This window comes from Rhopalosiphum padi, chromosome 2 (assembly GCF_020882245.1).
Source record: "Rhopalosiphum padi isolate XX-2018 chromosome 2, ASM2088224v1, whole genome shotgun sequence".
NCBI lineage: Eukaryota > Metazoa > Arthropoda > Insecta > Hemiptera > Aphididae > Rhopalosiphum > Rhopalosiphum padi.
This window is the reverse complement of record NC_083598.1, coordinates 4,238,857-4,266,541: the sequence shown is the minus strand read 5'-3', so window position 1 is coordinate 4,266,541 and position 27,685 is coordinate 4,238,857. Positions and strand designations below refer to the sequence as shown.

The 27,685-nt window shown below is 34.8% G+C and overlaps 1 protein-coding gene across 1 annotated transcript; it reads left to right on the top strand.

Moving 5' to 3' along the window:
- Positions 1-15,914: 15,914 nt before the first annotated feature.
- On the top strand, positions 15,915-25,038 carry LOC132919345 (uncharacterized). Its single transcript, XM_060980903.1, has 3 exons — positions 15,915-16,540; positions 17,051-18,109; positions 21,115-25,038. The coding sequence occupies exons 2-3, from the start codon at positions 17,062-17,064 to the stop codon at positions 22,353-22,355; spliced, it is 2,289 nt and encodes a 762-aa protein (XP_060836886.1). The 5' UTR covers positions 15,915-16,540; positions 17,051-17,061; the 3' UTR covers positions 22,356-25,038.
- Positions 25,039-27,685: the final 2,647 nt, after the last annotated feature.

Genomic DNA, 27,685 nt, shown 5'->3' with positions numbered 1-27,685 from the left:
AATATCTCGCCGTCTACTGACATACGTGATCATATATTTACGGTGATTTACAAACGGCGTATATCGCGTGGCATATTTCGGCTTCTAAACACGCGAAACGATTTGTATAGGTACACAAATGCACTGTTTACAAAGCAATTTATAACAATAATATTGACATTCGTCAAAGGCGTCTAATAATAAATAATAATATTACGTTTATAAATGTATAATATAATTTATTATTGTATTGAGCGCGTTTCACCAAGAATATATGCAAGTGTGCCGGCTGTGGTACACAGAAAAAATCAGCGCATGCAGGATTTATTATTATTAGATCGGAATCTGCGGTGGCAGATATCCCGCGGGATAGTGCCCCTCTCCAGTGCAATCCTTGTTGTGTGTGGGGACGTGAAAAACCGCAAAAGGACATATTCGTTTCGCTCCTACCCTATATGCAGGAACAACTGTCCCAGTGGATCATACTTTCTAGAATTATTCGGGACTCATCGCGCACATTTCGTATACGCTGCAGACCGTGATGGGCATTGCATTATATAAGTATAGGTAATATTATTATTTATTATCTTAGTCGGCCTGGTCTGAATTTCACCGCATCGTATGATGACTTTAGGATGTGAACGCGCAGTCGAAAAATATACACCCCCATCCCACCGCACCGTTAATCGGTTATTAATTATTATACTTTATTATCTACCTGCAGATATCAATTTATCGCTGCAGTTGTATTAGAAAAGCCAAAAGGTACTATCAAATATGACAAATTTTAAATTGTAGTGACGCCTGCAAACCATTACTGGTTTTAAACGACAGACGATGATAGTATTGCCTGTTTATCTCGACGGCCTTGGAAATGAATTAATTTATTGAATTATATATTTATATATTTATATTATAATAATATACGTCAGAAAAATAATTTAGATATTGATACAGTTCGAACATTAAAAATAAGCCGATGATTTTTATTAATAAATTTAAACTTTATAAATAAGGTAGGTACCAATACAATTATCAACAGTAAATCTTATATTGAGTTATATTATTTAAGTTATGCATCCATTAAAGATATTGTTAGTTAATAGTGCTTCCATAGACCATAGTATATTTAATGTCAACTTCATAATATTATATATGAGATTATAACTTTATTTATATCTATGTAATCATTATAATATTAAATTGTTATATCTATTTTATTTATTAAACGTCAAATTTAATACTTTTTACTATTTTTTCTTTACATATGCATAGCATATTTATTTTTTATTAGTACTTCATTATTATAGACAAAAGGTTATCCTCTGTGATGAGATGGGTCATTAAACACTATATTAATATTCAATATATTTATTATAGCTAGGTCCTAGGTACTATATTATTATTGTAATTATATTGTTGACTAGTACATTTTATTATTATTATATGTCCGGACTTGTATATTATGTCAATTTTACAAAATAAAAAAAAACAATATTTGATAAAAATAAATTTCAAATCGTATACAAAAAAAGTATCGAAATATTTTTTTTTATTAGACTGTATTTTGTATTTTATTATTACTATTATTTTATAAAATTGATTTTATTAGTGTACTATGTGAAATTCCTGTACCTTTATGAAGTACATCTATTATATGTATCTAACATTATCTATCTTAAGTTCATAAGGCATTTTATGTAAGCATCCAACTATTGAAAATAAATGGAAATTAATTAAGAAAATTAAAATGGAAATTTCTGCGGACGAAGCATAGTTGGATTTAAATGTTGTAGACCTATAGCCTTTAAGTCAGGGGTTTCAAATGTACGGCTAGCCAAGGTTTTCGAATCGGCCAGCCAAGATAATTAATATTTTGAAAACAATAAATTATTTTCATTGTTTTTAATTTATTAATTTATTACTAAAGAATTTTAAAAAAAATTGGCCTACGATAGTAAAGTGTATCTCAGATTTGACCTGCCGTAAAAAAGGTTGGAAACCCCTGTTGTAAGAGAAACTTGAAAATTTAAAACAAACTCGATCCAAAAAAAGAACAATATTTTTATGTTTGAAAAATTAATAAAAATATAAGTGATAAAAATCGATTTTAGATCATTTTTCAACACCTGATAGACATAATATTTAAGAGGACGCCATTCCGCATGTGTGGTTTCTGTCTTACTAACGTACATCATAACAAATTTTCGTTCAGTAGAATACATTTTGTGATGTTAGTTTTAATATTAGAGTAAATTTACCTATTATCAAATTTAAAGTTAAGAATATTATCTAGAAAATTACATATTATGCTTTTATTGATATTCTCATTATAAAGTGAATTATAGCTATGTAAAATATTACAACTTTATAAATTACTTTAAAATGATAATAATATCAATAAAAGCATATGTCATTTTTTAGTTAATATTTTTACCTTTAAATTTGATAATAGGTAAATTTACTCTAATATTCAACATCACAAAATTTGTTCTGCTGAACGCAAATTTGTTATGATGCACGTTAGTAAGTGAGACAACACAGCGGGTATGGCGGCCTTTTAAGAAAAAATGTATAAATCTTAATTTTGATAAGCTGTTGACTGTATATTATAAGATATCGTATTATATCATATATGTACTATAGTTTATACTACTGTATAAAGTATATTATTACATTTTATTTACAATATGCGTTATAAATATATGAATGATTTTTATTTTATAAGCTATTTACTGTATTCTATTATTAATTTAGTGGTGGACTAGCCAAGGAGGCGAGGGGGCAATCGTCTCTCGGGTCCTCGATCATGCCATATTATAATAAAAATTATATATCGTAGTAAAATACCATTAATTTAATTGTAAATTTATAAGAATACTAATTGAGTGTACAAGAATTGTGCAATAATGTTGCCATGGATTTTTAAACTCGAAAATTTTTATAAATTGAATATTATGAGCACTGCACAGAATGAACTATTAACGTTAAGCGACGCGCTTGTAATGTACGTTTTATAAATTAATATAATTTCATATTTTTATGAGACGCGTTTGTGTCATTCAATACGTAATACTGAACTTATGACGTACATACAATTTAATAGGTATTTACACTTCACAGAAACTTATGTTCTCAAATTATTCACTAAATGTCTAAACTATAGTTGCACTAATGTATCTAAGAGATGTTTTATGATGAATATCATATTTGTGTGTTTTCACATATAGGTATCTATATAAAGGTACGTTTTCCCTGTAGCGTTCTGACGCAACGTGCAGCGCCTAAACGCAGAAAAAACGAGACTACTAGACGTACGCCCGTTTTCTTTGCATGCGTATCGACGTCATCATTTTTGATTTTTTGATCAAATTGCGTCTACTTAAGTTCTATCATAGTGCTTGCAACCGTAATCTAGTATATACGTAGGTTTCTTTATTTGTTTTTCAAATATCTTTATCATAATGTAACGACAATTAATTTTGAACAATAACAATATAATTTGCAAGATACTCAGAGAAGAAAAAGAAGAATTTGAAGATGAACTACTTTTAAGTATGATTCCCAAACAGAGAAATGCTAAAATATATCGTGCATATAAACTTGAAATATTTTTAAATTAATAAAATAACGATTGATTGGGTCTTGTATTAAATTTACAAATTTTTTTGACATTTTATGTGATGTTGAAGTTTGAAACAACGAGCAACAATAGAGCATGACCGAAATAGACGTAAACGAGACCTTACGTGTTTTATCACTTAATATCTTTATAATTATTTTGTTTAAGGCACAGATACCATATATGTATTGAATAAAATGCTATATATCTGTGGTTTAAGGTGACAATAAGTTTTAGGATAAACCGTCATTTATACGAAATAATATGTGGTATAAACAAAAAGCCATGGACACATACTGCTAATACTTATTAGGTATACTCGTATCACAGCAAATTTATAATATATCCTGTATATTTCTAAATATTTAAGTATCAAATCTAATCTATCAATACAATTTGCTTATAATTAAATTATCATTTAGAGATGATATAGTATATTATGTATTAATATATTATATCAAAATGAAAAATAAAAGCGCCACCATAATTTTAAATTTCTCTTGATTTTATATCATGTATAATGGAATATAAGATTAAAGGTATATCTTTTATTTATTAAAAATGTCTATAATTCAAGTGCAATAAAATCATAAATATTGATTTTATTATTTTTACAAATAGATTTAAAATTGATTTAGTTATCTATATTTTTAATTGAATTATTAGATTAAATTAATTTTTTTTTTAATATGGGATTATGTATGTGTGTGGTGTGATCTTTGGGGGAAGGCTTGGTCCTTTGGATCCGGTTCTGCATACGATTTGCTTTCAGACAATTCGTGCCGCAATCGCTGTGTAGACTGTAACCTAGTTTCTTTTTTATTCTGCCGACTTTTGTCGTCTATACTACTACGGAACTATTAGTGTGGCCATCGGTATATTTGTATAATAATAAAATATAATAAGGAAATTTGTATTATAATGCCCCGATAGACAGACGGAAACACGATTCCACCGGTATTTCGATAAATTATGTTTACGCAACGTAAACCTGATCGGTGTTTCGTAAATTTCATTCGCACAAGTTATTTCATAGTCGATTCTTTCCGTTTTTACAATAAACGCGCCGCCGCCGACAGACGCTTTCCATTCATACAGGTATACTCATAAGTCAATAAGTTATAATGTATACTACGACGACAACGCTACACGCAAATCACATATTATCTTATTGTTATTATTATTATTGTTATAACGACATATACACACATACACAATGCTAAATATGTAAAATATGTAAATATTAATAAAAACAAACAGTGACGAAATCGAATAATTTCAAGGCTACAATTTAGCACCTTTATTATAGACATAGGTAGTATAGTATCGTCCAGTGTCGCGCGTGGGAATACATTCGTTTTTCCCAGAAAACCGCTGACAGTGGTACGACTCAAATTTCAATTTTCAACTCGATGTAATCAAAAACACTATGACAATTCCGAGATATTTTGTGGCATAAAATTTTTAAATTTTTGTCATAGACGTATTCTTCTATCAAAACCTAGTCTTTCTCATATAGTTAACAACATACACAACACTCCAATATCCTGTCGTAACGCGATCAATTTGTCTATATAATATTCCAAGTGTACAATTTCACGAATACAATACTTTCGGCGCATCGCGCATCGTCAACAAAAAATTATTCGGACATCACTTCAATTTAGTTATCAATTTTAACTATCTGATACTATAGTTGTTCGGCCACACAGCGTGGTATCAATTAATAAATAATGATACAAAAATAATAACATTTAGGTTTTTTAAAGTTTTCTTGCGAAATATTATGTAAAACTTGTCTCGTTGTGTCAAGTGATTATGTTGTTTTGGTGGTGAGGGAAGGGGATGAGAGGATTACATCTTGGATTCCCATTAAACACGCAGCTGCAACGGTTTAGTATACGCGGTAGGTACTCAACAATATTACCTATCTACCTATATTATAAATATTATGTATTTTATACGAGTATACGACCCATCGCGCCATCGATGCATTGTGTGTAATGGAGGGAGTTGGGTGAGAAGTTCCTAAACAATATAAAATTTCTATTTTTTCAGTCCAAGAAAAAATCGGTCGAAAAGATGACTTAAACATATAGTAGCCAGCACTAGCCGACCGGCGAGAGACATGTTCTGATAAGCATCATCTGATCTCCGGACAAAACTTTGTCGGCTCTTTGCTCGTCGGCAAAGATCGGCGGCGATAGATAAGAACACACACACGGCATACTGTCCGACTGGTCTGCCCCCGAACTATGTATATTGTATTATTGTATATACCTATATATACCTATGTATATTATATACACTAACGAGTCTACCCGAATTCTTCGAAATATACGTATATGATGATATGCTTAAATATAATAAATTATACGGGTGAGAGGTACCATACTCGCCAGTCGCCACCGAACACCAAAATCTTATCATTATTATTATTATTATCATCATATATATCCACTCTATGATATTATAATTGTTATATACTACCTACCTCTATACATATAATACATTATAATGTGGTTTTATTAAGTGATGTGCTGGACGAAAGACACAAACGTCGAGTGACCGTCACACATCGCTTAGGGTTTAGGCGTCAAGCCATTATCGCGAACAATGCAACTATATTATATTATTAATTATTATGCACTCTCGTCCGGTTATCGTCTCGTCACACGTCGCGGGGTTTTATTGATTCTGCCGTTTTAATATAAATTCCGCTGGAAATTTGTATAATATTATGTTGATTTCACCACACATTGTATATTTTGATTCCGTTGGTTTATTATAATTTATAATACAAATATAATATATATATATATATATATATATATATATATAAATAATCAATGGCGAATTTAGAATACATGCGCCCCGGGATGAAATAATTTTGTTACCAACCCCTCCCCTCCTACTTATTTAAAAAGATTATGCACTCAATAAAACTATCGCTGTGGGCATTCGCTTTTTCTCCCCCCTAAAAGCGCCACTGAATATAATACATAAATAAAATAATAAAACTCAAATACCTAATATATTTTTGTATTGAAGTGATCGACAAACATTGCGTTCACAATGAAAAAACTCAAATAAGTCAAATATATCTGGTATGGTTAAAAAAAACAATATAATATACAATATAAGATTTGATATAAAATTAAATTATATTTCTATCATTTAAAATTTAAAATAATAATTTGATGCTATTTTAATATACGTAAGTGAATTGATCAATATTTTTATTTTAAATAATCATCGACAACTTTTGTTATATATTTTATTTTTTATTTATATACTTTTTTTTGATTGTAGTAACTTAATGTGTGTTTATTTATTATTATTATTATTGTTATTATATATGAATAATATACACATACAAAATACAATAATATAGTTTGTACTCGTATTTTTAAATTTAATATTTGTGAAAACAAAAATATATTAGAATGTATTTTAATAAATTGTATGATAATATGAGAACATTGGAAAATGTAAGTATATCTATAAAAGTTGTACCTTTATTTCCAATAGTACCAATATATACCTACGTTTAATTAATAATTTTTGATAAAACATATACGTATTTATATAATATATTATATACAGATTGCAATTTGAATCCAACACGATATCTCTGCTGGAATAAATTTATAAATATATAACATATGTGTTAGTTACAGTATTCAACATTATTTTGTTATGACTTTACTACAAATATTAGTCTAAGTACCTATTTAATAATATAATAATAATAATGATCCAGTGGAGTCAATATTATTCATTCATCAACATTTGGCGGAGTTGATAGTCGGCACAATCGATAAATTTCTTGTAGGTAAAAATATAATTTTGGTTGAATCAATACACACCACTTGTTTAACGAGTCTCGTTACGAATAAACGTTTTCCCAAAAATTCGTACCACCAGACTCAGTTCTGTGACCCATCTATGTATATACTGTACCTACCTTATATATTATATTTATAAAAATGAAGTCTGCGCGTGTGTAGAATTTTATTATAATTTTTTCCCCCGGCTCGGAGCCCCCGCGGACTACGCAAATCGATTCCGTTCGCGGAAATTTCGTACGTGCTTTGAAATCCCCTCCGTTCGTTGCTTAATATAACAAAATAATGCGCCTTTCTCTCACTGTCACCCCCGTGGCCTCCGTCGGATTCCTCACTTTTATCTTTATTATAGACTTTTATTTTATTAGTCTTTATACTCATAAAACGTATCCTCAATAGTATTATGTAAATACTCAATATTGCTGTAGTAGACAAGGGTATGAGACTCAAATTAAATATTCGTCGTCAACGCGCACATCCCCGACAAAAACGATTCACGGTGCATACTTATATTACACGGAATTAAATATGTATATTAACATTATGACGTGACACCGACAAAAATTATGTGCAATAATTTGTATCGTTACGTAATGAAATATAATGTATACCTACTATAACTACCTATAGAATTAAAAATGTTGTACTGCTGTATTTTGAAAAATATGGATAAAAAAGTTATGGCTTTGGAAAATAAGTCTTAAAAACAACCCCCCTCCCTTTCCAAATGGAAAAAAAATATGTACGATGAACAATACAAAATTCAGATTGTAGCTATACTTGTTTATTATATAATAAAGAATATTAGTAGGCCATGTAATATCGGCAAAGAATACTATTAAATTATTTTTAGTACTTAATTGTCTTATTTTATTATTTTATTTAACTAAAATAAAATGTTTTTACATTAATCTATATTATAATGATAATATTAGACTTTTATGAGTTTTATGCTGCAATATTGTAACAATACTTATATTATACAATATCATAAAGTATACTTAGCTTCTTTTATTAAGAACACTAAAGTAATTTTTCGGTGATTTTTTCCTAGATTCATACACTTACAGGCTCCCAGGGTGCGTCATGTTCAAATGTAAAATAGTCAGATCTTTCCTACACACACTGGAATATATATATTATATACCTACACGGCTATACTGCTTATCAAATGTACTATATGATATATATTTATATATAAACTGTATTCCTTTATAGAGGTTAAGACTAGGGGCGGCACATCGAAAGCACGCTTACTCTATGTGCTTACCCATATACTACCCTAATAGCATGAATTGTGGAAAAAAAATCCCCAATAAAATTCAATTCTATCATGTAGCAATGTTTAAATAATAAAAAAAATTTTTAGATGTTTAATAATTCAATGGTATTTTAAAAATACATATAATGAAATCATAAACAATAAATAGGTAAATTAACCAACAACACAATATACATTGTTGATGAGCGCGACTGGCAATAATAATATGATAAACGCGTAAAATTGAATTACTTAAATTATAATAATAATAACATAACACATTTTAAAACAGTTAAAACTATGTGTACCATAGGTATAACTGTGCATTTCAACTCAATATTTTATTTTTTTATTACAATAATAAATTGATAATTATTGCTTACTGCTTAGTTTTGATATTTTTTGTTATACTTATTTTTATTTTACTAATAAAATAAAATATATAGATATAATAATGCTATTAATAAACAGTTTTGAAAAATGATTAATTTTTGTCTCAGGTGAAAGAAATTTTTTCTTGGAACTGTTTTATGGATAATTTTGTTCCAAATACGGCCACGTTAGACCTTATGGCTTGTATACGCTGTTGTAATTGATTGTTATTATTGTTATGATTGAATGTGTCGATGTTTGTACATTATTTAAGAGTTAGTAACGACGAATCGTGGTGGAAATAACAATAATAATGAAAAACTAAAAATTCGCATTTGTACGGATTAATTGAAATCGACGTCAAGAATTCAATTAAAATTGAAAATAATATAAAATAGTTTATTTTTTGATCACAGTAACAATTGGTTTTCATTATTATTTTTAAACGATTTATGATGTTTCAACTAAAGTTGATGTTTTCATGAACGGTTATGTTACCTATATTAATTTATTATATTGTAATAACACTGTTAATAGTGGTATTGGACTAACTAGTCTAACTAGTACCTATAATCTATATACACCGGTATGTAAAAACCAAACACAAATAATAAGTTTTAACACTTTTAACCAAATTAAAATATAAATATTCTTGTTTTTAGTTCAATAAAATAAAATCAATAGGTATCATATTTACTGCAGTATTGCAATTCTGCAGCGATAACGTTACCAATATGTAGATGCTTGGTATAAAATAGCTAACAAACAAACGGACTTAGCGGAGATCGAAGTTTCTATAATGCAGGGTAGGCAGGTATTAATTTAGATATAAGATCAACTATTAATTAATAGATTATTACTGGATCCACTCAAAGGTCTACAAATATATTGCTATAGTATAAAATTTATTTCTGAGTTTTAGCGTAATGATTATATATAGTTATAATTACGAGATTACCTAAGTTTAAAATAAGCCGTTGGGCAAAGCCTCTCCATTATCATGGACGTCACTAAAGTTCAGTAGTTACAAGGGTCCTATAAAATCAAAGTTGAAAATAAAACCACGAAGTAAAGTCGTCTGTAATATATACGTTACAGAATAAATTAAGAATAATATATATATATTATATATACTACTTGTTTATATGCAAATATAAATAAAAAGTCATCAATAATCTTTATTATATAATTCTCTTTTATATTCATAAGAGCCCAATCTGTTTTGGGTCATAGCCGACCTGATATAATACATATTTTGATCCCCATACATTTACTCGTATATCGTACATCCATAGTATTAGTATATTATATACATATCACATATGTAATTATTAATTATTTTTCAGCTATGCATCTCTAGTTACGTTATATATATATACATAGTTACAAAATATAATACATATCCGTAACTCACACGGTGATGAATTGATAAACAATCAAAATAAAAAATAATATTATTACCTTCCTACTCGTATATGAAACAACATTTCGAATAGCGTATTCTGTCTCTAGATGAAACCGTGCGTGCGTCGAGAATGACGATTTAATTGTGATAGTTAGGAAAATGAGTGGGTACCTACATATTATTACAACGTGCCACAGCGGCTGTGACGGTCGGTGGGGTAATCTCTGTGGACACCCCTCAAGTACATAAAATGTACACAACTATATTATAGCGTTAAAAGGGTTATGACGTTGGTGGTGGTGGTGATGTTGTTGTTGTTGTTGTTGTTGTTGTTGTTTCCGTCGTCGTCATTCACGGAGAAATCGATGTGACCTTGAAAAATAAATTCGATTCGCGGCGGGTGGAATCCACTCGGGTATGTAGTAATCGGTCAGATGCCTCCGTACTATATAATATTATTTTAATATAATATATACGGTTGTCCCTCTCGTTCGTTAGCGCGATAACAGCAATACAGTATATTATTATATTCTATTTTCGCGCGTTTATAATCATTATTTCACCCGTCTTGTCAACGTTGTCTCTGCAAAAATCATAATGTAAATATAGGAGCGTCCCCGGTGTTGGCGCCAAAACGTGTCGGATAAAAACCAATTCGATGCAGCAGACAGACGCCATCGTCCAAGTGAGTGACAACTGACGATACAATAACAATACGTGATATATATAATATTATATTAGTTTACCGGTGGTCTGATACTCTGATTATGGTTGCAGGGTTGTGAATGGGAACTCAGTAGGACACCGCCATAGAACCACACCATACATCACAACAGTATACGAAACACATGAGATGGTAGAATTATTGGACTCGAGACCGAAAGTCTGGCTCGGGGTGGTCCCATCAATATGATATTATATTATTATCATTGCTGGTTATAGATAAATTCGAAGGTGTAAGTATAAATACTTATTTTTTTTAATACGAGATCAAAAAAAAAATGTCATTATTATATTAAATTCATTTTTAAAAATACTCTTCCAATATATTAACTAATTATAAAAACCCAAAATAGCTTGAACAAATTCAAGTGTTCAATAACAAATTAAAACTTTCATATCATACATGATATAGATTTACCATTAAAAAAGGTGCAAATTGAACTATTTTATATTTTCTTTATATGATATTATTTTATCTGAGTGAGATCTGCATGATTAGATACTATATAGCATATACCTACCATTTTAGTTTCAAAAATGTGAATTAGAAAAAGTTTGACGCTTTATACTGTTTCATCATGGTTGTGATCGCAATACCCATTTTCCATGGCAACTATATATAAAAAACCGAAAAACTAATAATATAATAGAATAACTATAACTAAAAAACTCGGTTTTATTCCGAATTCCGATTAACTAAATTATAAATTATCTATAACTTATTTTCTAAATTCATATTTAAGTATACTACTGTTTTTATTATTTTTTTTTTTTTTGCTCTGTTCTGCGTACAGTAAAGATTGAGGAGTTTACTTAAAAGGATAATAAAAATAAATTAAATAATATAACATAATTTAGAAAAAAAGGTACCGACGGTGTGTCTTATGCAGTAAAACACTCAATTTGACCGTAAATGAAAGTCATATCAGTATTCAGTAGTACATCATGTACATTTTATATGCACATGTGAAAATCTGCAGGAATAGTGAAGACAGTGTATATACGCTCCAATATATCACTGGACGTTTTATGAGATAAATCGTGTGCTTATATGTATACACGACAATGGGGATTTTATGGGTTTTCTTTTTGTTCTCCATATTTTGATTTGTGAACACTACCATGATGTTAAACATTATTATTATATATACATCGCAGATAATATTTAAGAACTGTCGGCGCAAATCTCGAGTGCCGTTTACGTGTATTGTAATATACATATGTATACGTTGTACGAAGAGGAGGGGGCAAAACGTGAAGAGAGAGAATTTAGCGTGAAAAGTTGAAAATTTATTCTCGTCGTAGGTGCATATGAAAAATGCGCGGAATGGACGGCAATAATAATAAAAAAAACCGACCCGAAAGTTACAAAGTTATTTAAGATAAGTTCAGTTCAAAAATTAAAATACAAATGTCAATTAAATTTGTTATGGTATCAATAATTTTTATTATATTATTTTATATTTACTATTTGGTACATCGTCATAATAAAGACGCCAATAGTTCAATAGTACCCCTATAAACCTAATTATACCTACGAAATTAAAGAGATACAATTTAAGATAGGAAATTAATATTTAAAACAATTTTAAATATTCAAATTTTTTTTTATGTGAAAATAATCATTAGTATAAATCACGATAGATTTTTTGAATATATTATTGACATTTAAAAAATATTTTAATTATATATTATTTAAAGGGACAAAAATACCTCTGTAACTTGTAAATATTTAATATGAAATTAAATAAATAATTCATATGATAGGTGGTAAAAGACTAGCGGATATTTTTTGATTTTAAAAATAAATCTTAACGGCTATCTTAGACTTTCCGAATCTCACAATTATTGTTACCGCGTTCACATAAAATACTATTATCACAGTAATTATCGTTGGCAATGTAAACAAAGTGGTTTTTGGTTGTCTCTTAGAATTTTCCATATCGATTCAAAAATTGCGTTATATCATATAATTTATATGAAAACGAGTACAAGAACAAGATAAGCTTTTTTAAGTCTAAGTCCAAGGTCGTGGTCCGACAATAAATTTGCCAAACTTATCGAAAAATGAAAGAAAAACTATTCATATCAGACTTTATTATTATACAGAATTTTACGTTTGCTCAAATCATTTTTTGTGCCTACATATTATTGTGTTTCTATTTTATACCAATTACCAATACCTACGTTATTATAATGTATAACGTACACGAATATTGAAATAAACCATAACAATATATTTTACATAGTTGCATATTTACTATCGGCCAGTAGATTTGAACTTGAGCACGATTTGATATTTTAGAAAAAACAATTTTCAGGTACCAACACGTATAATAATTTATTGTACGATGCCCGACGCCGTAATAATAATAATAATAATCGGTTTTCGATCAACAGCAAAACCCGCATATAATAATAATATTTTTCATGGCGTCTTGTACCTATTATCTGGGATTTGATAACGTTTAATTTCCAAGTTTATTTTGAGTTCGCATCCACTTCCGGCGATACATGACTCGGTGTCTAGACGGCACTCCGTCGTTGTTCCAGGAACGAATAGATACCATTACGATGGTTTCCTGCCGTTGATCAATTCCGTTGAATTACGAATATGACGAATTAATATTATCATTCACAATAGTCTAGTTTGTAACGATACCGAAATACCGTAAAATATTAACACAATAATAGTACAACTCTAATTGATACCAGACGAAATAATACAATAATAATATCCGGATCGAGTGGTTATATAACTATATCATGAACTAAAGCTGAGATTTCAATGCTCGTATTAGTCGTATTATACCTACCATTAAATTATTTATATTATACATTTTTAAACGCCGTTATATTATGTATTTTTGAATCGGATTAAGTAGTTTTTAAAAGTTTTTTAATCTTCATTTTTTAGACTATATTAGGGTTTTCAGGGCAACTAACATGAAAACTTCGGTTAAAAAAAATTGAATTATTAAATTTTTACTATTGTTAGATTCTATTAACAGCATGATAGCTTTCCTCTTTATACCATTTATATTAATTGTTAATATTTTATCATTAAATTTTCTGATTGTTAATTTTTATGCTATATAAGCATATTGTTAATTTTCTTTAAAGAACACAGATTTTTGTAGAACTAGGGTTTACTACGTTGAAGACTTGTGCATTTCTAATTTCTAAACATTTTAAAATAATAAAAAAAAAATCATTCCATTATTTTTCGGTTTAAAACTTATCTAAAATAAAAAAAAATTTTCTAAGTGTCTTATTTTGAATTTTCAGGAAATAAAATCATTTTTTAATAATAATTATATATTTTTATTACAATAATATCGTACTAATAATGTATTGTTTGCGCCGGTTGAGCTGCGCCGCAATTTATTTGCATGGACGCATATGGCGTCATGGGCGGAACACAATTACGCGCCACGGTCCAGATTTTATTTTAATCGATATTTTTCTGGCAATAAAAATCGCTTTACGAATTTTATCGTCGCGCTCAAACTTCAAGATAATATATACACGCGTTCATAGAAAAGCGGTTTGTTGATGCTCCACCCACTCGCGTGACAAATCGACTGCCAGTTATAATTTTTATTTTAATAAGTCCCCCACTATATAAGCCAACTTAATTAAATAATTATAACTATTCAACAAGGGTATAATTTTTAGTTTCATCGAATCGTTTGTCAACTCTTTGTTCCCCTATCCGTGAAAGTTGCCTACAATGTTTTTTTTATAAAATTATACCTAACTTTATAAAGTGTACAAAAATAATTTTTGCCAAAAATCTTATTAAATTCGGTACGTTTGCCTAGGACATTGAAGCGCTACAGTTATGTAATCAATTGTACTGGAGTAAGTATAAACAATTTCTTAAAACTATTGTTTCAGGTTTATTTAAACGGAAACATAAATTATTTCCCCAAAAAATAAACCAGCAAAGCTTTACATAGTATATGTACAATAAACTCTTTTGGACCATCCTTAATACGTTATCGAAAAATATAATTTATTCGAGTAGTTATTCAGAAGTTATCGACAAAAAAAAAATAATACACGAATAAGGAAAACCTAAACTCCTATGTGCCAAAATAGACAATATCACTCGGTCCACCACCACCACAACACACCAACACGTATACCACATTACCACCGCGTTAATTAATACAAAAATATTGAAAACATGGGACCGGCGAGCGGCAGAAACGTTCCCGCCGAAAATCCGACAACATATCCCGCGTGCGCGACCACCAACGTGCGCGCGTATGCAGCGCCGCCGCCGTCGCGGTGCGTAATCTCACCGGGAGAGTCGCGGCGTCACAGGCGGCAGACGGATCGCCACACTCGCGGCGGTGTTGGTGGTGGTGGAGGCAGCGGCGGTGCTCCACCGGCCGAAGGGAGGGCAGGGCAGGCGCGCGGTCGAGACGCAAAACGTTGCCGGCGCTCGCGCGCACGCACCGGGAGCGTGGCGCGCGGCGCACTTATCCTCGTGGCGGTGGTGGGAGTGATGCGGCGGCGGCATTGTCAACAGACGGACCGGACGAGCGGTGGCGGTACGGGGGGGCACGCCGGCCGGCGTTTTCAGGCGGCGGCGGTTGGGGGGCATCGTCGCGGCCGTGCGAGTGCGCGCGCCCGCCCGTTTCCGAGCGTGTGTGTGTGCGTGTGACTGTACCGCCGACACCTCGCCCCGGCCCCATGTCAGTCCTTTTACGGAGACCGTTTCGTACGCACTTCCATTGCCCGCGCGCAATACACGCACCGCTCGTGTGTGCAAGCCCACCACTACCACCACAACCGCGGTAGTTGTTGTTGTAGTAGTAGTAGTAGTGACGACGACCGCCGTCGCGTACAGTACTACAGTCTCATCCGCACCGGCGCCGGTAGTGAACGTGGTGCGCGTGTCTGTTTCCGTAATATCGTTGAATGTAAAATTTCGTTGACATTTTTATAATTTTTTTTTTTTTTTTCGTATTCCGATTTCGATCTATACGCGAGATCGCGAGTGTTTCTTACGATAAATTAAATATCATATCGTCTGTGGCTCGAGTTTTTTTTTTCAATTTTCGCCGGGACGTCCGAGTCGATTATAAAATAGACAACCCGTCGTCATCGCGTTTGATATTTTGATTTTCTCGTAGCCGTCGGGAAACGAGGTACCGTGGGAATTTCCCGGTTTTTCCACCGACGGGACAAGGATTGTTACGTTTTAATATAATTTTTTTTTTTGAACATCTCATCGTGTGTGCGTGCGCGTTGGCGACACGCCGAGTGACCGTCGAAAACGACCGGTGGGATTACGCGGACTAAAATTACGTTGCCGGGTAAGTGGTACAATATTTCTTAATAGTTAAATAGACACAGTAAACGGACGGTGAACGGCGTCAATCGACGGGCCCGCCAATTTACATTGGCGGTCTCGTTTCCCGCCAGCCGGCGGCGGTTGGCGCGACCAACGTGGCGCGCGCGTTGGGCGTATGCCGGCCGGCGTCGGCGACGCGCCGGCGCGCCGGTCGCCCTTCACTTTCGCGCGCGCCCGTTATCGAACCTTTTTTCCCCACACCGTTCCCGCCCGACGGGCCGGCCGCCGACGCGCCCGGGAAATCGTCACGGTGGTATAGCCGACCACTGGAATTTCTATCGTATGCCCATGTCTCCCGTCGACAATGATCACGGTCTTCCCCGACGAACGCCGCGTCCCCAGTAGTAGTAGTAGTAGTATTCCCTGTTTTCTATATTTTTTTTTTTTCGAGTTCGTCTTCATCCGGCCCCCCCACACACGTTCGTACCGAATGACTTTACTGATGTCCACCTCTGTTGTATTGTCGTCACAGGTGCCGCCGAAATGGTGAACCCGAGCACGGAATCCATACTGAACCAGATGACCAACCTGGCCATGGACATCGCCCTGGACTATGTGTTGCCCGCTTCGCCGATGAGCGACGTGTGCAAGAGCGACTTGTTCGAGTTCGAACGGGACGTGGTGGTCGCGGCCGTCAGCGGCGGAGCGACTGCCGACGGTCTGCTGAGCAGCCTAGTGGCCGGCACCGCGGGTACGGCTGGAGGCTGCTGCGGTCGTCCGCCCACAGACTTGTGCAAGAAGAACAGTTATATGGGCGCAGCGGGATGCGACTCGTGCGACGCGTGCCTGGCCAGAAACGCCGCGGCCACCGCAGCCGCTGACCTCTACTCGCCGAGCACCTGTACCACCACCACTACCACTTCCGCCGTTGGCTTAACGGCGTCACCGCCGTCGTCGAGCGCCTCGTCCACGACGTCGTCCGCGTCGTCCACACCGTCGCAACAGCAGACCGCCGAGACGACGATGGACATCAGTTGGTGTCAGTTCGACGGTTGCGAATTCGACACGGCCGACAACAGTTACCTGGACATTTGCGATTGGATATTCTACGCCGACCGGTACGCGCTCACCGACGAGAACCGCGAAAAAGTGCAGAAAGCGTTCCAGATGGTGCCACCCGGCGAAGTGACCGGTTACGTGGCCGAACCCCCCAAGCACGCGAAGAGAACCAACAACCCGACCGGTGCAACGACGTTGCCGGTCGGCGACGACCCGTCTGTGGCCGCGGTGGCAGCCGCCGCCGCCGCTGCAGCGATCGTTGGCGGCGTGACCGTCAAGTCGGAACCGGACGACGACTACTTGTGGACCAGCGATAACCACTTGCTACCGATCATCCTCAAGGCGGAACCCAACGCCGACATACTGCAGATCACCGAACTGGACCACAGTTACCTGCAGACGCCCACCAGCCACGGCGGCTGCGGCTCGACCAGTTCGTCGACGGCCGTGTCGCCCGCCAAACACCATCCCAACCACTTGGTGGACATGCTGGGACTCGTCACACCGCCGCCGTCCCGTTCGCAGTCTTCCGGTGAGTACACGCCATTCATATTTATATCAATATTTCAATATTATGTAGTAAAAATATCGGGTTTTGCGGCGCGAAGGATTTTTTTCTAGTTATTCTCCGCCGAGACGTCGTCGTTGCGCAACATGCGTGCCGGCGCTGGCGGTTCGTGATGTTGCGGCGACGATTGCGCGCGCATCACCGGTCGTCGTGGTGCGTAGGGGGGAAACGCGCGGGAAACGGTGGCCTAGTTCAAGGCCCGTCTCCGCGCTCGGCCCCGCTCAGTGGTTTCATTTAATTTCGTTTTTATTCCCCTCCTCGACGCGTCCGCCCGTCCACCGCGAGTTCCGACGACGACGAAGAGATTACTTTACGCCGATGATATGGTGGTGCTCCGTCATAGTCGTCCGCTCGTTTTTATCAGTCGTAAATCCCCGCACTGGTCGTGCCGCGTTTAATAATAATAATTATATAATCGTTCGATTCATCCGCAATCGACGAATGTCCCGATAGAGGTGTATTTCGGTCCCGGGCCTGCCCCAATCCGTTTCCGGACGTCCGCCCACAGAAAAAGAGATATTCGTCGTCGCGTTGTTATCGTTTAATATTATTGTCTTATCGTAATATTATTGCCCGGTCGTCGTCGTCGGCAGTTATTTTCCCTCTCAAAATAACCAGCGACGTTAATAACGTTTTTATTATTTTTTTTACGCCGTCCTTCCCTCCACCACCGTTCGTCTTCGGCGGTCGTGGCGCACCGTTCAAACGCCGCTCGGTCTTTTTCGTGTCTTCGTTTCAGCCGTGGTCGTTGTTGTTGTTGTTGACGATATCTGATCCGTTCTTCTCGGGTCGTCCGGGGGGTGGTGTAAACGACGAATGTAGTGGTTTTTTTTTCACTCCATATCGTGTGGTATATTCTGTGAATCGACTTTGTCGTTGTCGTCGGTCGTATTATTATTATTTATAAAAAATGCGCGCGTGTAAACGATGATAAAAAAAAAAATGGCAATAATAAACACAAAATGATTCTATTTTTGGATAAAAAAAAACTCTCGCAGTATCTTCTATCGGATAAAAAATTCCAACCACATCTCTTGCAGCTCATTATTTATTATTTTTTTTTTTCAATAACCGTTAGATTTCTCCGTATTCACTCTCCCGCGCCGCTGCCCGGGCCATCGCGTTGGTATGCGCGCGAATAATAATAACGTTTCACTTTAGACAAAATAATTCGTTTCCCGAAATAAGTACTACATTACACTAACATTACTTCACGTATTTTTCGATTGCTAAATATATCCACCTAATAGGGTATTCAAAGTGCAGGTTTATGATTTTACAAATCTTAAATAAGTACATTATAGTTAATTTCTTATTTTTAATTAAATATTTGTTCAATTAAAATTAATGACTGCGTGTTAATACCACTATCCTTCATAAATTTAGAATATAAATACTGATAGTCGCTAAATAACTTATATTTCCAATATTACATTTTGTATATTAAATTCAATAATAACGAGTCCTATTTTTGATTCATTGATTGTATTACATAAGAACCGAGGTATTTTAAATAGATCAAAGTATACATATTATATCTTATATTTCTAACGATTCTTAACTTATCTTTTAGACAAGATCTATTTCGATAAAAATGTTTTGAGTTAACGATAGAACAATAACTAAAATACGTTTCTTCGATCAGATCCCGCGCATACGAAGAATTGGTTTCTTGAAAACACTTATAATAATACGTAATTGTCGTTCCGGTAACGGCAGCAGTAGTTATTTTACAAAAAAGTAAGAGTGTTCTAGTTAGTGACGGCGTTCTCCCCCTCCTACGCACGGAGTAAAGTGATAAATGATAATATTTCGACGACCACGGCAATATTAAATTCTACGTTTATTAATAGTGACGAAATCGTAGTGTTTTTCCTGGTCAGACGATAATAATATTAATATCCCTCCGCCCCCGTGCGAGAAAACGGTGGGAAAAAAATAATAAATAAATAAACCTATAATAGATGAATGTTGTCATTACCGGCGGGCGGCGATGGCGTACTCACGCGCGCGTATCGATAACGTGTCTAAAAATACTATTACTACAAAACGGCGTCGGTGGTCGCGACTGAAGAGGGGGTTGTTATGATGTGGAAGGGTATGTCCGTGAGAGGAGGTGGAAAGTATTTCGGTTTTACGGGCGATCGATATACGGGCGGCGGCGGTCGTGGACTTGCCCTTGAACCCTAACCGGGGCCCCTCGCGGCGTGGCGAGTCGCGACGTGTCGCGTGCGCGCGCATCGCGGCGGCACCGGCGTTGCTGTTTTTCCCGGCAAGAGATTTTCCGCGCGCGCGAAAAACGCCGCCGCTGTGTAAACGCACCGACGACGTCGTCCTACACGCCATTGAGGGCAGCCGCGCACGTTGGCGGGAATTGTCGGCGGCGGCGGTCTTCGTTTACGCACACACGACGCACACACAAGCGCGCGACCCTGACGTCACGGCCGCCGCCCGATCGATCGGCGCGCTCTCGGCGACGGTGTCGTCGACCCGCCCTTGAACGTCGCTGCGCTTTTTCCCGCGCCTTCTTACTCCGGCGGAGGGCACCGTGAATTTGTAAATATTTTAAACTGTTTACCACCGCGACACGTTTCCCCATCTTCTGCACCACAACACCGATCCGTTATTGCTACACCACTCGTATCGTCATTGACACCCATGTGCTAAAATCCGTATTTTTTTAAAAATTCCGCATATAGAAACAAATTTGTGTGGTATATAAATAAAATTTTATTTTGAAAAAAATTGGGAGCTCACAGGAGGTTTTTTTTATTTATTATTTTTCGTATTTTCCAAAGGAATGCTAAAACCTTAAATTTGTAAATTCGACACATAAAATTTGGCAATATTGTTGTTGTTGTTTTTACGTACCTATACCAAGTTGAAATAATTATTATTAAATATCCCGTTGTACTTTCTGTGTTATTAACGTGTGCGTTGGTTATTTTTGTTTCCGGTTTCTTTCACAGAAGAAGAAGAGATCGACGTTGTCAACGACAGCTGGGACACCCCGGACACGCCACGCAAGGGCGCCACCATGGCGGACATAATGAAACGCGGCATCGTCAAGAAGCGCGAACCGCTGACCAAGTGGAAGAACACGGTCAAACGGAAGCACAAGACCGCCGGGCAGTCGGCCACCGCGGCCGCCGTGGCCGCAGCGTACCCGATGCCCCCACCTCCGCCCAAGAAGATGTGTGGTGGACTATCGCTATTGGACCGATACAAAAAGGACACTAACTGGAAGGGCGCCGTCATCAAGGACGAACCCGTTATCAAGGACGAACCATTGGACGAAGACGACGCCGGTTCGTCGGCCGACGACGACCGCAGCGACGACGAGTACGACAACCGACAGCGACACCGACGAAAACAGCGTCAACAACAACAGAAACAGCAAAACGCGCTGGCGATGACCATCAAGCCAGAACCGTTGGACGAGGACGAAGACCGCAGAGTCGACGACGAAGACGAAGACGACGATTACGACATGGACGCGGACTTCGAGTCGCTAATGAAGAACGAACCGGACGACATATTCGACGACGATTACGACGACTACGACGACGACCACGACATGGATTGGGACAAAGTGTTGCGCGGCACGTCCACGTCGAGCGGCGGCCGCGGCGGCAAGTCTTCCGGCGGCTCGTCGTCGTGCAGCTCGTCGTCCACGACCACGGGCGGCGGCCGCAAAAAGAAGAAGAAGAAGAAAAAGAAAACGTCGGCGTCGTCCGGCTCGGCAAAATCGTCGGCCAAGCTGCACCACCAACAGCAGCAGTCCGGCGGCGGCGCCGGCAAGAAGATCAAGTACGAGAACGTCAACGGCGGTTACAGCTACAAGACCAAGCTAATGGATCCCGTCAAGCGGGCGCTGCACAACGACCTGGAGAAGTCGCGGCGCGTGGAGACCAGCATGCTGTTCATGAACCTCAGCATGCAGGTGTCGTTCCTGGACGACAACCGCAAGATACCGTCCAAGCTGAGCATACTGCGCGGCGCCAAGCGGGAGTGCGACCTCATGATGCTCGACGAGCGGCGTCTGCTGTCCGAGAAGCACGTCATGCAGCAGAAACAGCGCATGCTCCGCGATCGGCTGTTCGAGCTCCGGCGCGAGCACTACCACCGGCGGTACGGCAAACCGAAACAAACGTCGTCGTCGTCGTCGTCATCCCATAATTCACACAACCAACAACATCAACAGCAATAGTCTCGTCGCGGTGAGAACCAATCTTGTAATGATATTATTATTATTTTTATAACATTATTTCTCATCCCCCGCACACGACCACTCGCGCACACATACACACGCGCTCGCGTGACGTACCTACTCGTTCGTCCTGGGCGTCGTTTTATTTAATTATTAATATTATTACATTTTTTTTTTTTTTCTTAATTTTAATTTCGAAGAACAGTTGCTCAAATATATTTAAACATATATTAATTTATTATTATTTTTATCAATAATTATTATCGATACGTATTGTATATGTATGTAGAGGTAGTTAAGTAGTTAGACGTGTGTATGTGTGTACGTGTGTACTGGTGTTACAATATTATGTTTATGTACATATAATTTGGATATGTTATACGCGTATTATTATTTTATTATGATAATTCGTCCAAGGCGAGCGAGAGTGTCCGTGTTTGTTATTGAGGTTTTTTTATTTATTATTTTTCTTATTTTTCCGAAATCCACTGAAGTACATTTTTTCCGTTTCAAATCATGGAAAACAGCAAATATACTGTTTTATTTTTTTACAATCGGTAAACAGCCGACTTATATAGTCGGGAGCAGGTCTTATAATAAACTATTGTTTATATATACATAAAAAAAAATGCGTCTAAAATATTTAATATTTCGTAATATATTTGACACTTTTTTTTTAAATTTAAGTTTTCTACTATCGCCCTTTCCCTTGCTCCCGTGGCACTATGTAGTTATAGATATTCTTGTAAATACGAATAATCAACATTTTAATTTACTATATATATATATAAATATATAAATTTTATTATAATAATCGTGTAACACTTAGGATATTTGGTTTTTTTTTTCAAACGTATAAGCCTACTGAATATATTTTAAAATATTTTATTATTTAAAATCGTGAAATACAAGTAAACAACGTTTAAACGATATGACATGTTCCTATTGTACAGTTTTTTTTTTAAATATATATATATAAATGTCTAATGAAAACTTTTAGTTGTATAATATTTTTAACGTTATCCATAAACGTAGACGATAAAATACATAATTTTAAGTATGAGTTTATTGTTAAGTCTACGAGGATATTATTACATGATGCTTCCCCTCCCCACACGTTTTTTTAATGCACAGTACAAAATAGATTAAGTAAGATCTTAAAATGTTATAGTTGGTAGTATTGATAATTATTTTTTTTCTGATGTAGGTATACTATACTTGTTAGTTTTTTTTTTGTTACGTTTTACCTGATTTCGTTGCATTTCCAAGTTGTGTTTGCGCATTTTTCCTTTATTATTATTATTATTATTATTATTTTTATTTTTATTATTATTATTTCATTTTTAAACATTTCTTTTTTTGTTCACTAGACGGCACCTAATTTAAATGCACTTGTAAAAATTAAATAAAATGTACGTAAAACAATATTATTATTATTATTATTATTATTATTATTATTATTATTATTACTATGATTATTATTATTATTATTATTTTTATTATTATTACAATTATTATTATATTATAAAAGAAAGTAATTTATAAAAGCGCTTATTTGTACATACAGATTAATTAAACAAGGAATCCCCGTAAACAAATAAATAAAAATGGTAAAAAGCTTTCATATTTTTAGATATAAATATTAAATACTATGTATGTCTTAAGTATACATACATACGTATTGAAATAATTGTTAATGCAATTATTTATAATTAATTATACCAGTGGAAGTAACAGGAGTGTTCATTAATATTAGGTTTTTGTTAAAGAAAAAAAATATTAAGTAAATAAGTCATAGACATTTTTAAACAAATTTTCTCCTACGATACAATATTGTGATAAGTGCTGTTTTTTATAAATCGTTAAGACTTTGTTTTAGTTATTAGGCCACGAAAAAGAATATGTTTGTTTTTTCTCCAAAACAACACGTTTCTGCCGTAAAATAAACGTCCCTAAATTTTTTAAAAAACTTTCGTTTTTGGATTTTTTTTTTTAACTCTAGTCTCGAGTGCCATCCTCGTTCATGATATATATAAACCCTTCCCTCTTTTCATATATTACACGCGCGAAAGAGAGATATATTTTTTAAACGCTAACTCTTTATTGGTCGCACATATATTAATTATAATATATACGATGATATATATAAAATATAAATACATATATGTGTGTATATTATAACTACGGAGGAAAAAGTAAAATTTAGTGAGACTAATTTTGTATTAGATATTATTATTTTTAATAATTAAGGCTGAACGTGATTGTTAACCAAGTGCTGCAAACATTTTATTGGAAAATTAATGATATATATTAAAAAAATAAAAAAATAAAAAAAATACATTTTCATCTTAATTCTAAGCCATAAATTTACCTTATTTATATTTATCGAAACCTAAGTTATACACATATATAATATATATTTTTTATGTACAGTCTGTGGCATTAGCCTAGAAAGTTGTTAGACTTGCTTTTATCTGTTATGATTTAAGTTTGTTTTTTTTTTTACTCGTAATCGAGTGTCGACTTCATTTATGATTAATTTATTTATAACGTCGAGTTAATTAAGAAAAACCCATATGTACCTCTTTATCGTTTTTACACAACAAATACAAAAAAATTAGTGCATAATTACCTAATTTTTTTTAAATTATGTAATATTTTAAAGAAACGATATTAATTGATATTTTAGAGTCTATGTTTTGTATTTTATTCATACTTATATTAGATAAAAAAAAAAGCAAAAATGAAAAAAAATCTTGGCAAAATTGTTTTGTTATATTGGAAAAAAATTGTAATTTGGAATGGAAAAAAAATTGGCGTGTAGAAAAAAAAATATTTTTGTTTTTATTTTATTTTAATATCATTATCATAATCTTATTCACTTTTCCTGTTTCCTTTTTTTCACACCCATATAAATGGTAAGTCGGGTAGTTACTTTTCCGCTACATCAACCGAATGGAAAGTGAATACGTTTTGTTATCTATGTATAAACGAACATTGTAATATACAAACCAGCTGCAGCTCAGAATCGACTCTGTAGTCGTTCTTGAAGAGGTAAGTATAATTGCGTAGGTACAGTGATTTCTAGTACCTATAATAATTAATAACAACTGTACGTCACACAGACAATAGACCTAAAAAGAAATTGCTGAGGTCTGGAGGTCAAAATTGTACTCACCGAAAATATTCTACTTCATATTATTTTTGTTTTATTTAAAAATATCATAAGTCTTAATTAGAGGTAAAAGTGTTTAATAAAACAGGTAACCGTTCTGTTGTATAATAAAATGGCCAGTGTAATTCATCATTGAGTTTATGTAATTTTATGAATGTATTATTTTAGTTATATTATCAATTATCAAATGATATAGTAAAAAATGATATTTAACGAAAATGTTCTGACTATTTTTTGGTGACCATAGTTACAAATAAATTATTTTTTAGTAATATTGACATTTTAACAACTGTACTTAAGTATTTTTCCCCTCGATAAAATGTATTGAAAAATTTCTACTTATGGCCCATCTAAACACAAAAATAAAAAACACCATTTTAAAATCGACTCATTCACACCTAATATTATGTATAGAGGACAAACGTTTAGGTCTTGTTTGTGTTTCGAAAACGAACATAATATGTCATCAACACCCCTAATTGGGCAAAAATAAATTAAAATATGTCAAAAAAAATAAGTGTACAACTCGTGAATAGACAAATACCTTCAACCTGCGACGGCTGACCGCGGTATACAGGTGGTACCTACCTATCTTACCTAGTACCTACTCGTTAGAAGAGTTAAAAAAAAGCACTACCATATGTCGATCGCACGATACTTACACGTACCTAAACATACGTACATGTAGATATTATACCTATGTACGGCGGCGGTACGACCGGATTTCGTGGAACGCGCCCGGCGACCAGGTTCAAGGTTGTGTCGCGTGGTAGCGGTAGTCGACGTTTGTGCTGGAGTGGTGGAGGTACGCATCGCGTACAGTCGGTTGCCGTCGCTCACGCACGGCGGTGAAAGAATTCCGAACCGGCCGCGGCGGCACTCCGCTGGGCTAGCGCCAAACGCGTAAAGTTGAAATACGACACCGACCGAAAGTCGCTACACTACTCATTTTTCCAGCGCGCACGCGTACTTCGCACCGGTTCGCATTGCGACCACCTCTCTTCCGACACGGACGTTCGTTCGTTTCCCCACTTCCGGGCTTGGCAATTTATTTATTTTCACTACAGCCGAGTTTATTTTCGGACGAAGTAAAGTACTGCATTGTTATGGCAGGGTCCACTGCCACTGCTCATTTATCGTCAATAAAAAAAATATTCCCGACAGACAGTAACACCTTGTGTGATAAATATAATGAAAGTATAAAGTATATAATATTATAAGTAGGAATTGGATTTAAATACTCTAAAAGCTTTACAAATATATCCAGAAGTAATTTTTATACGCAATAATTCCCATAAAAAGTGGCCGACATTTTATTTTTAGGCGCTCAATCAATAGGAAAACGATTAAATTTTCAACATTTTTAACACTACTTTATCTTAGCTTAACTTCCAAGAGTACAATTACTAAAACAATACTATTAAATAAAAACAAAACACTAAACTTAAAACGCACAATAAATAATAATAAACAAATAAAGTCAAGATATTTTTCTAATTGTATAACCAATTACTATAATTATATGGTGGAGGTATAGATAAAAACGTTATCATATAGAACGATTGATTTTTTGTGCGGATATACAACCAAGGAACGTACGCAGAAAAAAGTTTTTTTTTTTTGGGGGGGGGGAGGTGTTTTTGAAAACTAATTATTGAAGAGTAGAACTTTTTTAATAAATAAACAAAAAAATTTTTTTTTAATACAAACATTGATATAATAAATTAACATTAAAATTGAATAAGTAAATAACCATACAAAAACCCAAATATTTTGGGGGGTGTTTGAATACCCAAAACACCTCCCTGTATACGTGCCTGCTTTAAACTATTATGCAAATATTATAAAAACAATAATATTTCTAGATCTAATAATTTGAAATTTACGTTAGAAGCTTGAAGAGTGTTTTAATAGGTATGTACTAAAAATAATTAAAATCACAATGCTAAATATAGAAGGACATCGAATAAGTTTGATTTTTGAAGTATTTGTTAAAGTATGTGTATTGTGTATACTTGGATGCATTTTCCTATAGAGCCCCCAAAAAGTAATGCATTATATTATATTATAATAATGCATTTTACATGAAAGTTCGGGCACTAAATCTATAATATATATTATATAAGAACCGGTGTGAATATATAAAACATTGTAA

What these genes read in the sequence shown, in the direction of transcription:
- LOC132919345 (XM_060980903.1), top strand. Translation starts at nt 17,062, where the DNA reads ATGGTGAACCCGAGCACGGAATCCATACTGAACCAGATGACCAACCTG. An exon ending in GTCCCGTTCGCAGTCTTCCG is followed by an intron (nt 18,110 to 21,114) that starts GTGAGTACACGC and finishes TTTCTTTCACAG; the next exon opens with AAGAAGAAGAGATCGACGTT.